The sequence below is a fragment of the Saccostrea cucullata genome, unplaced genomic scaffold, assembly GCF_032062105.1.
Source record: "Saccostrea cucullata isolate Sc308-1 unplaced genomic scaffold, CSIRO_AGI_Scuc_v1 ctg1536, whole genome shotgun sequence".
Lineage (NCBI taxonomy): Eukaryota > Metazoa > Mollusca > Bivalvia > Ostreida > Ostreidae > Saccostrea > Saccostrea cuccullata.
This window is the reverse complement of record NW_026925911.1, coordinates 87,800-100,246: the sequence shown is the minus strand read 5'-3', so window position 1 is coordinate 100,246 and position 12,447 is coordinate 87,800. Positions and strand designations below refer to the sequence as shown.

The 12,447-nt window shown below is 34.7% G+C and overlaps 1 protein-coding gene across 1 annotated transcript; it reads left to right on the top strand.

Annotated features, from left to right (window-relative positions):
• The first annotated feature begins 1,345 nt into the window (after positions 1–1,345).
• LOC134270073 (DNA ligase 1-like) lies at positions 1,346–4,413 on the top strand. Its single transcript, XM_062752252.1, has 4 exons — positions 1,346–2,694; positions 2,902–3,042; positions 3,411–3,669; positions 3,923–4,413. Exons 1-4 carry the CDS (start codon positions 1,471–1,473, stop codon positions 4,411–4,413), a joined length of 2,115 nt encoding a protein of 704 aa, XP_062608236.1. The 5' UTR covers positions 1,346–1,470.
• The last annotated feature ends 8,034 nt before the right edge of the window (positions 4,414–12,447 follow it).

The window sequence follows — 12,447 nt, the reverse complement described above, 5'->3', positions numbered from 1 at the left end:
GGGGGAGGGTGGGGCCTCAGGTGAGCAATGTGGACCATGGACCTCTTGTGTTGATGATCTTGACAAACTTAGAAGTAGAGGTCGATGATGTCATAATATGACGTCTTAATGTGTACTGGCTATCCCTTGTCCAAGAATGTATTATAGAAAACAAGTAAAACTTTTTATTTGCTTTATATAAAGCCAATATGAGTTTTTAATCAGATATTTTGCATATAAACCTCCATACTTGCCCATAACTTTTGATTGCTGTGAACTTTTTATTGTTGAAATAAAAATTATTTGGATAAATTTGCAAATTCGAAATTCCTCTTCGCCCAGATAATGTACTGTATATGACTTTTTCTTCGCGAGAACTTGATTTTTGCGTGATTACGCGAGACATTGTGCTCGCGAAAATTAAGTTCTCGCGAATAATTCCTTAAGATTATGTAGAGCAATAACCACAATTCATGAAAATTTTTTCTTGCTTATCAAGAATCAATGACTATCTCACGAAAATAAGGTGTCGCGAAAATTTAGTGATCTACAGTATTTAGAGCTGCATTAGTAATAAAATATTAAAACAGAATGATATTGCTTTCATTTTTTTTATTTAAATCAAGTGCTAACTTTGAAAAAACTTTAAATTGGCCATAACTTTTCAATGGTAAGTTCTAGGGCTTTCATACTTTACACATGTAATCCGGCCTTGTAACAAGAACTTCCTTGAAATACAAAAAAATTACCCTTCAACACTTACCTTGCAGTTTGACCTACTTATATAAAAATTAACTGTATTCATACTAATATCATCATACTATGCAATCTTCAGTTTGCAAATACTTCTTGAAAATTGCAATAGTAAGCAGGTGGGAAACCTGACCTGTTATTGACCAGGAAGCCTTAAACATTTTATAGGTACATGTTGATCATTTGTTATTCTAACTAGCAATATATTTTTTACTACATTTTTGAAATTTTGGACTATCAGATCAAGTATTACGTTGCTGGGAAGTGCTCTTTTGACATTGTAGGAAAGTTTATACTCTTTGGAGAAAAGTTATTCCACTTTGCTATTCATCTGTTATGATTAATCACTTTTTAATGCAATTTATAGGTCAATTAAAAAAAAATATATAAGGAGTTTTAATGTAAAATGCTAAAACTACCTTCATAACATTTATGTTTATTGGTAAGATAGACCTGTATATAATACATATTAGATACTTATAGATATGGATAATAGATCATTACACATAAATGTTATTTAAGTAGTCCAAGTGTTAGAGAGAATGTGATGGGTTTTCTGCTTGACCAGTGAGTGACAAATGTGACTGTAGTTCAGCAATGAAATAGATGTACTCTATGATTTGCTACTGAGTACTAAACTTTCCATACTGTTCATCCTTGATCATTGCCATTCAACCCGGGCTTGTCATATTTTGAAATTTTAGTAATTTTTCCCTCCTTTTTTTAGAGTCAATAAATATGCCAAAACAAGGTAAAAGAAAGAGCTATCGGTCCAGATTACAGCAAATGAGATTGTATGCCACTCAAAGAACTAATGAAGATACAGAGATGGGGTATGATACAAAGCTAAAAGCAGACACTGAAGAAAAGTATAATCCTACCATGATGCTAGATGGTAAAAAGCAAACTGATCTACAAGAAGAAAAAAATTCTAATGATAGTTTTCAGGACCACGCAGATGAAAAAGATTTCCAGTCGCCATCACAGCAGTCAGAAACAGATCAGACAGCAACAAAAGATGAGTGGAAAACAAAGAGGAAAAAAGAATCAACAAGGAAAAGAATGGCTAAGTATAGACAAGGAATGTCAGATGAAGAGAAAGGAGAAAGAAAAGACATGGATAAAAAAAGCAAACAAGACAAAAGAGAACACTTACCTGAAGAAATCAAGGAAAACATCAAGGCATCAGATCGAAAAAGAAAACGGGACAAAAGAGAGCAGTTATGTGAAGAAATCAAGGAGAACATCAAGGCATCAGATCGAAAAAGAATACGGGACAAAAGAGAGCATTTACCTATAGAAATCAAGGAAAACATAAAGGCATCAGATCAAAAGAGGAAAAAGGACAAAAGAGAGCATTTACCTAAAGAAATCAAGGAAAACATCAAGGCAATTGATCGAAAAGGAAAACAAGACAAAAGAGAGCATTTACCTGAGGAAATCAAGGAAAACATCAAGGCATCTGATCGAAAAAGAAAACGGGAAAAAAGAGAGCATTTACCTGAAGAAATCAAAGAGAACATCAAGGCATCAGATCAAAAGAGAAAAAAAGACAAAAGAGAGCATTTACCTAAAGAAATCAAAGAGAACATCAAGGCATCAGATCAAAAGAGAAAAAAAGACAAAAGAGAGCATTTACCTAAAGAAATCAAGGAGAACATCAAGGCATCAGATCAAAAGAGAAGAAAAGACAAAAGAGAGCATTTACCTAAAGAAATCAAGGAAAACATCAAGGCATCAGATCGAAAAGGAAAACGGGACAAAAGAGAGCATTTACCTGAGGAAATCAAGGAGAACATCAAGGCATCTGATCGAAAAAGAAAACGGGAAAAAAGAGAGCATTTACCTGAAGAAAGCAAAGAGAACATCAAGGCATCAGATCAAAAGAGAAAAAAAGACAAAAGAGAGCATTTACCTAAAGAAATCAAGGAAAACATCAAGGCATCAGATCAAAAGAGAAAAAAAAGATAAAAGAGAGCAGTTACCTGAAGAAACCAAAGAAATCCTCAAGACAGCAGACAGGAAAAAAAACTAGACAAAAGAAGGAATTCACCTGATAAAGAAAAAACCATTATAAAAGCAAAAGAGCGAAAACGGCTGTCCAATTATCGTCAAAATATGCCTTCTGATTTGAAAGACTCTGTCCAGAATATGTTTTGAAACAAAAAGAAAGACATAAGAGAGCAGCTACCAGAAGGAACCAAGCAGATCATAAAGGCATCAGAAAGAAAGAGAAAACAGGACAAAAGAGAAGGCTTACCTAATGAGAAAAAAAATGAAGTCAGAACAAGGGATCAGCAGAGAAAATCGGTAAATAAAATAAAATAAAATAATAGACCTTCAAAATCCGTATCAGACATTCCTTCACAAAATCAAATCTGGACCCTCGTTTGTATACTGGTGTTTTGATCAGAAAGAGATTAGTTACATATGTAAAACATGTAGTCTTTCACTGCACAAGAAGAAAATACCTGTACAAGCAACAGTAAATGAACTTCATCTCACTGAGCTCAAGGAACCTTTGATATCATTAACTGATTTTGAGGCCAGACTAGTTTCCCAAAGACTCATGAAGATACTTGCCCTACCCCGTGGAAGACAAAAAGCTATACATGGCACTGTGGTGAATGTTCCTGTGGATAGTTTATATTTTTGTTTCAACTAATCCACCTACAGAGAGAGTGAAATTATTGAAACCCAGAGCTGTCATAGAACAAATGGAAGATGATGAAGACGATATCTATCAAGCTGGTCTTCTTGACAAATACTCTATGCGACCACGTTATCTGTCAGACATATGCTTAGCAGAATTTGCTGTAACATACACAACATCCTACTCAAATTTTGATTCTGAGGACACAAATCCAGAGGTGATTGGTCTAGCGGATGACCTGGAATCCCCATACTACATCACATTAACAGATGGAAAAAAAAATGGTGAGGAGAAAAAAGACAGCAGTCATACGAACACACAAGGTCTCACAGAAAAAGAATCCTGAGAAGTATTCCTATGCATTATTGTTGCTGTATGTCCCATGGAGAAACGAGGAAAAAGACATTGGACCTTGTGAATTTGAAGGAGATTTTTTCCAGAAAAAATTGACAACTTATGCTGAACAAATCAACGCTATGATGCTGAGATTTGAAAAACATGCACAGTTAATAGAAGAAGCACTGGATGACATTTAAGAAAATGGTCCTCCTGATCCTGATGCATGGGGACATCTGGCCCCAGAAACAGTGCAAGCAAACCTTGATGCTGCTAGAGAAGGTTCTATGGATGATGAAAATGCTGATTTTATGGATCCAGGAAGAAACAGAGTTCCCAATGGAGACCCATCACTTGAATCACCCCAAGTCATTTATGAAGTACTAGCTTCCAGGTTGACAGACCACCAGTGGAGAGAGCATATCCACTCGCTGAATGAGGAGCAAACTCTGGTTCACAATTTCTTTGTCACATGGTGTACAAGGTTATGTCAAAGTAAAAAGATGCCTCCAAAATCTGATGCTTTTCACATATTTGTCAGCGGCGGAGCAGGAACGGGCAAGTCTCATCTCATTAAAACCATTCAAGAATCAGCTTTCCGTCTACTCCGACCTGTCACAGAAACCTCGGATGAAATAACAGTCCTTACAACAGCTCCTACGGGCACAGCGGTTTTAATGTGTTTGGCATGACCTTACCCGCTGCTTTTCTGTTGCCTGTAATGAAGGGGTTTTCAACATATAAGCCTCTCTCACAAGAAAAATTGAACACACTTAGGTGCAAACTTAGTTCACTGAAGGTCATTATTATAGATGAAATATCAATGGTAAGTGCTGACATGCTTCTGTTCCTACACCGCCGTCTTCAAGAAATCACAGGGAGTTCTGAAATATTTGGTGAACTCAGCATCTTTACCTTTGGAGATTTATTTCAACTACCTCCACCTGCACAGCGAGCTCTTTTTGATCAACCTTCTGACGAGATAGCAAGATTATGTGGATCTCTATGGAAAAATCATTTTAAAGTTGTAGAACTTCAACAGATCATGAGACAGATAGATGACTTATCTTTTGCCAGATTGTTGAACCGTGTAAGAAGTGGACAGCACACAAGTGATGATGTATCGACACTGTGTACAAGGGAAACAAATGACCCTCCTGAAGACATCCTCCATGTTTACACCACAAACAAAGCAGTAGACAATTACAACAACAAGAAACTGGATTCACTTTCAACCTCAAAATTTGTTGTGAGAGCACAAGACTAAAAGAAGGATGTTACAACAGGTGCCATTGCTGTAAATCTCTCAGATAAGGCAACAGAAACAGGAGGCTTACGCTCAACTCTTCATTTAGCTGTAGGAGCTAGAATTATGTTGACATACAATGTTAGTACAGCTGATGGTTTGGTAAATGGAGCTAAAGGAACAGTGAAAGGATTCATACCAACACCGCCAACTACTGCAGATGACAACTACACACCAAATTTTATTCTTATTGAATTTGACAACCCAAATATTGGACATCAGACCAGGATTTTATACGGACGCCTTATTCAGCATCAGTCAAAAGTTGTACCTATTGTTCGACAACAGGTTCAAGTGCAGTAAGGCAAACACTCAACTGTGCATGCAGTCCGGTTCCAGTTTCCTCTCACGCTCGCTTGGGCAACCACAATTCACAAGGTGCAAGGAGAGACATTGAACAGCATTGTTATACACTGCAATGGCCAGTTCCAGCCAGGACAGCTCTATGTTGCATTAAGTAGAGTAAAATCATTGAATGGCCTGTATCTTGTGAATTTTGACAGCCAAAAAATCAAAACCAGTGCCAAGACCATTGCTGAAATGGAAAGGCTCATAAACTCCATGAAGTTCTTTCCTCCTGATACCCTATCATATCTACCAGATTCCAACTCGATGATCAGCATATCAGCAGTCAATGCACAATCATTGCACAGACATTTTGTTGATGTTATCAACCATCCATCTGCCAGATCTGCTCATATTTTAGGAGTTACAGAGACATTCTTAATGCCGTCTGACAGCGACAGTGATTATAGTTGGAAAAATAACCATATTTTCCGCAAAGACAGACACCACACCTTGGAAAATACAACTGCTCCAACATCTAGAACACAGCATTCTGCTCATGGAGGTGTAGCTGTGTATGTTAGTGATCATTATTGTGTAGAGTTTATTTGCCAGGTCTATCATATACCTGTTGAGTGCATTGCTCTTGTATGATTTAATAGGAATTCATCTTTGAGATTTTGTTTCGTTGTCACATACAGACCTCCAAATCAAACATTAGAAATCTACCTAACCCATATGGACAATGTTATGAAAAACATTCCTCATCTAAACATACCAACTCTTATTTCTGGAGATTTCAATGTAAATCTCACACAAATGATCACCATCGCAGAAACTATTGGAAGCATTCTTTGCATCCTATGTTTACCCACAAACAAAGCATTGACAGTCCAACACATATCTGGATCCCTTTCAACCAAAATTTGTACTGCAATTTCGCCTTTTCTACAGATGTATACAAGACAGTGCAGCCAACCTATTTTTCTCAGCATTCCTTTGTCCAGATAATTTTTCCTCGATAAAAATGGACACTCATTGATCATGATTTATAGATCTATATATCATTAACATGATTAAGACATTTACAACACTACTTAAAGAGTACACACCAATTTTTTCTTTTAAAGGAATCATAATATTGGCACAATAGATAAGCCAAATTTTATATCTCTTTTTTGATTTTGTGAAACTTAGATATTTTGTTCTAGGATACAAAATCTGTATTTAAGGATACACCAAAGGTTTCCAAAGGGCAAAATTTAATTTGCTTGTAATTCTTTTGTTAACAAAGATAACATATTAAAAGTAGATACATTTGAAAGCTTGTTATTTACATTAAATGATTCCTAATTTGAATTTTCATTTGTATGCTTATTAAAAAATTATAAATATTTTAATGTAAATATTAGTGCATTTATATTTTATAAATCAACTTTTTTGTATTCCTGAAATGGAAAGGCTCTCAAAGTCAAAATTTTGCCTCAATGTAGATTAAAGATTCCAACTTTATCAGCATACCGTCAATGATTTTTGATAAATTTTTGAAGTTACATCCATCCATCTGCTTTCAGATCTGCATCATATTTTAGGAGTTACGGCCCAATTCTACGTTTCCCCCAATAATTCAGCGACAGTGATTATCATATGGAAAAATCACCATATCTTTTGTAAACACACATTTGGAAAATACATTCTGCTCCAGTTTTCAGAGAAATTGGTCAATGGAAGGTGTAGCTGTGTATGTTGAAATATCATTATGTGTGATCTTATTTACAGTAGTCAATCATAACCTGTTGAGTGCATTGCTCTTGTATGATTTATATGAATTCATCTTTGAGATTTTGTTTGGATTGTCACTTATCCATATTTCCAAATTCAAACATTAGGAGGTTCTTTTCTTTATTTATATGGACAATGTTTAAATGATTCCTCAGTAAAATAGGTTCAATTTCTGAGATTTCAATTTAAATCTCCTGCAGGCGTCATAGAGAATATTGGAAACATTCCTGTTTCATGGTATGGCTTCCACAGATCATTGACTAACATCTACAGTCCCTTTAGTTATGTACTGCAATTTCCCATTCCTGTGTGGCTACAAGACAGTTTATTTTTCCAGCATTCCTCCAGATTTTTTCCTTTCATAAAAATGGCAGTTCATTGATCATCATTTATAGATTTACATATCATTAAGACATTTACAACACTACTTAAAGAGTTATATGTTTGATTTCTTTTAAATAAATCATAAGGCAACCAAATTTTTCCTCTTATTTTTGATTTTGTGAAACTTTGATATTTTTTTCCTAGGAAAAATACAAAATCTGTATTTAATATATATATATATATATAATATTCTACAAATTTGACCACACAATCTTTGCTCTCGTAGTTTGAAATATGGCTTATTAGACGATTGTAAAATTACACATTCAAATTTTGATAGGATTTAAAGAATTTTTCATATAGTTTCTATGCTAGTGACTCTTGAAGGAGTACTGTTTTAGAACTTTCAATTCATCTACTGCAAACAAGTATCATACTGTTCATAAAAATAACCTTTTTGTTACTTAAACTCGTTAAGTTATATTGATCTTGGCAAATTCAGCAAAATTTTACATAAGGTAGAAAATACACCTTGCTCACCTTTGAAACTTTGGTGATGGTAATCTTTACCAGATTTCTCTCTGTATAATACTTATTGTGGCCATGCCCTTCCAGTCCTCACCCACCCCTACCCACCAAGAGGTCGTGATTTTAACAATTCAGAATCTGCACTACCCCAGGATGTTCCCATGTGTAATTTAGTATCAGCTCTTCTGTCCTATTGATTCTTGAGAAGAAGATTTATAAAGATTTTTCCCAATACATGTTTATTTTTAATGCAAAACTTTGTTTCCTTGATGTGGCCCCATCCTACCCCTGGGGGTCATAATTTTGATAATCTATACTACATCAGAATGTTCCAAAATAACTTTCAGCTTTTCTGGCCCAGTGGTTCTTCAGAAGATTTTTTTAATGACCCCACCTTATTTTTGTCATTTCTTGATTATCTACCCTTGTAAGAGAACTTGTCACTTCACTTCAAGAATTTAAACTTTCTTATTACCCAATGATGCTTTGTATCAAGTTTGCACAACATATGAAAATGATCAAATTTTAAAAACTAAAATGATTTTCATATTTTTCAAATGATAGTCGACAACTTAAGATATCATTTCTTAAAATTTGAGTTATACCTTATTGTAAATTTGTTGACCCATAAGCCTCCTTAAGTGTGAAACATCAGATTCTTAGATTCAAATAAATTCCTAGTGATTAATGATGACTTCTATCAGATCTAACTCATTATGTACAATATATAATATACAGACAAGTTCCATTCACTTGCACATAACCTTTCCTTTCTTCTCTTTCGATGGCAAAGGTTACATATGTTCATTGATTGTAATTTTTAAAATGAGCAATTTAATTAAAGACATAAATCCATATTATTAGTATTTTTCTTATGATAGGAAAGATTACTAGTATATGATTGATTGTAATTAAAATGAGCAATTTCATTAAAGACATAAATTCATATTATTAATGCATTTTCATGTGACTTCTGTATATGTATACATTTCATTATACCCCCCACTTGAAAAGTGGGAGGGTATATAGTACGGTAATTGGTATGTCCGTCCGTCTGTACGTCCGACTGTTACGCTTTAGAGTACCCATCTCTTATCCGCAACTCCTCTCATACCACTGAAGGAAATTAATGAAACTTTCACAGAATCTTTATTACATATATCCATTGTGCACCTCCTACTTTAATAGCAACTGCTGCAGATCTGTAGCGTTATGGTTTTATATATTGTAGTATATTTGTCTTTGACCATAACGCTACAGATCCCGTAATGCAAAAAAAAGTTTAATTTACGGCGCAATATTTTCTGCGCACTTTTGTGAAGAATTTGTCCACTTCCTAGCATTGGTCAATCAAAAATCTTTCACTCCCTAATTCTAGACACAATCTGTTGCCAATATGAGTATTTTATCCACATCCAATAAACTCACTTGAAGTGAATTTTCAGCAATCTAACAAATAATTTTAATTAAGCGAGTATCACTTGTAGAGACGAGTATAAAGGGTTGCAAGATGTATAAATTTTACAGATTAGTTAAATAATGTGCCTAGAGATGGGGAGTGAAAGTGTTAATTGACCAATGATGGAAGTGGAGAAATTTTCCCCAGCAGTTCGCAAAAAAGCTTGCACCTTTTATGCATTACGGGATCTGTAGCGTTATGGTCAAACACAATATAAACAAGATGTGTTTGTGAAACACTGTGCCCCCGGCGGCAACAAAGTTCGAAAAAGCTATTCTTAGCATAAAGGTTACGTCAAGGTCACAAGGTCATTGACCTCGGTGTCGTTTGAAAGCACTTAATTAGTGAAGTAGGCATACCAAATATAAAGTCTCTATCTCCTATGGTTCAAAAGTTATACCGAAAGTTCGAAAAATCTATTTTTAGCATATAGGTCACAGTCAAGGTCAAAAGGTCATTGTCCTTGGTGTCAGTTGAAAGTGCTTATTTAGTGGAGTATGCATTTTAAATATGAAGTCTCTATCTCCATCTGTTCAAAAGTTATGGCGAAGGTAAAAGTTGATAACATTTTCGAATAAAAGTAGGTCAAACTCCAAGGTCAAGGTCAAGAGGTCAAATTTGATGGTACCCAAAGAAAGGTCATGTCACAAGTAACACACATATGAATTATGAAAGCCATAGCCCCAACCACTCAATAGTTATGGGCTAGGTTTAAGTTTGGGGACAAACAAACAAACAAACAAACAAACAGACAGACAGACAGACAGGACAAAAACAATATACCCTCGATCTTTCGATCCGGGGGCATAAAAACCATAACGCTACTTATCTGCAGCTACTACTTTACCTCCTACTTTACTTTTTGATCTGACATATATTTTGGATTTTCCAGAGCAAGACAAGGATACTGCCATTATATTCATATGGGATGCGGGGGTATTATTTAGTGAGCTCATTGCTCACAGTACCTCTAGTTTCTTAATTACGATCATGCCAACAGTTTTACTGCTTGATGTCCAAGAGTAAGAAGAAGATTTTTAAATATTGCATTAATTTTAGTGGTTTTGGCCCCACCCCTCATGCCACCTTGAAATTCACGATTTTTCCCCTTCACCGATAGATGCTTAGTGCCAAAATTGGTTAAAATTGTTAGGGTTGTTTCAGAGAAGAAGCTGAAAATGTTCAAATGTTAACGCACGACAACGGACGAAAACAATGAAAAATATGTCACCAGCGCTTACCCAGTTGACCTAAAAATATAATACTCAAGATAAATCAAAATAAAGTTGACCTTTTAACGGATACAAACTTAAATTTTTTATTTCTTGTTTTCGTTCAAAATTTGGCTCATCATGGGGTTGCCTTAGGTATGAATGCATGTATAACTGCCAAGCTATTGTAATAAATAATTCAGTTTCAAATATTTTCACAGAGAAACAAATCGAAGTAACCTTGCGTAAAAGTGAGCTTAAATCTTTAATAAAAGACATTTTAACAGTTTGAAGTATTCTATAAAAATTGCTGAATTCCTTTTCATCGTTGACTTCATGAATAATGATGAACCTTTGGAAAAAATAACATGAAAGGGTATTATCAAGCCGTCAGCACATTCTCTTTGGAAAATCGTTATTTGATTTTATTATAGAGAGCATGGAAGAACATTCCTTGAACAAAGGGGATATGGGCAATGACCCTCACCTTAGTAACTTTGATCATGCTGTTTTTTCACAAGATCTCCCCTTGTAATACCATAAATGTATGATATTTGGCGAATACGATATTTAGCGGAAATTATTTAATAATTAACTAATAACAAGTTAGCGTATATTTGATTAAGGGCTATCTGAATGTGCTAGAAATAACATATTATATACAAGGCATTTTACGGTAAACTTGATTTAGTGGACTCTGCTTTCCACCAAAATCGCTAAATAGAATACATCCCTTAATATAATACGTTAACAGTACCTACCACACCCTGGGGGTCAAAATTTGAATAACTTAGAAAATACTCTTTCACAAAATGATTCCAGATACTTTTCAGTTCAAAAAAATGTTTTAAAGAATTATAAAAAATGCTATTATCACACCTTCAGGTCTAGATTGTCATTTTGTTCTCTTTGCAGACTGTGGAATTCTGAACGTGCAGAATACTTTGTAGAATGTCCAGGACTGGGATGGAATAGGAATCTATAATCAATTTCACATCAAATGCTCTGATTCCCAGCTTCAGCGAGGATCAGGAAGGGTTTTGTGTCTTGAGAATGAGACGTGGAAATCGGACCTAATTTGTCTAGGTTTTTAGTACACATATACTATATACAAGGAAATTTTCGCCCCCGTTTTATTTTCGCCCCTTTCGCCCTATCCCCTAATGGGCGAATTTAAAACGGGGCGAACTCAAATAATATAGTATCATTTCTTAAACAAAACTATGACTGGGCGAATTTAAAACGGGGCAAAATTGTTTGCAAGTGTGAAAGGGCGAAAATAACCCTGTATACAGTAAATATTAGTAATATCTATCATTGGGTTCACGGTCAGGCTCGTGCTGCACTTAATTAATAACCCAAACGAGGCTGTCATGTTAAAAATATTTATTTACTGTTATTAGTAAAGTCTCTCACTTTTATCAAAATATCCTTAATATACTTGATCTTTGATGTTTCGCACTTGCAAATTGATGCATACACAATTACTTTCGTTAAGGTATATAAACTATACATTCACCTAGTTTGTGACTTTTTGATAAGATGACTCATATCAGAGAATGTCCATTGAGCTTAATTTAATACATAAAATTACCAGTCATTTAGGTTTGTGCAAAATATAAAATTTAAAAACGTTAATATTTCTGATGTTAATGTATGTATCATATTGACTCCAAGTATATAACGTTTTTTAATTAACCGTAGGTGAAAATTTTTGACATTTGCAAATAACTCACAAAATTAGTTTATTTAATGCCACAAAATTACGCTTCACGATTCGAAAAGGAGTTTTCCACTTAAGTATAGTAGCTTGGTCCCTTTTTTCGCCCTT

Bases quoted from the DNA above. Each gene is read 5' to 3' on its own strand.
- LOC134270073 (XM_062752252.1), top strand. From the start codon at position 1,471: ATGCCAAAACAAGGTAAAAGAAAGAGCTATCGGTCCAGATTACAGCAA. The intron at 2,695-2,901 runs AAAAGATAAAAG...TGAAACAAAAAG, and splicing joins CATCAGATCAAAAGAGAAAA to AAAGACATAAGAGAGCAGCT. The intron at 3,670-3,922 runs GTGAGGAGAAAA...ATGACATTTAAG, and splicing joins AACAGATGGAAAAAAAAATG to AAAATGGTCCTCCTGATCCT.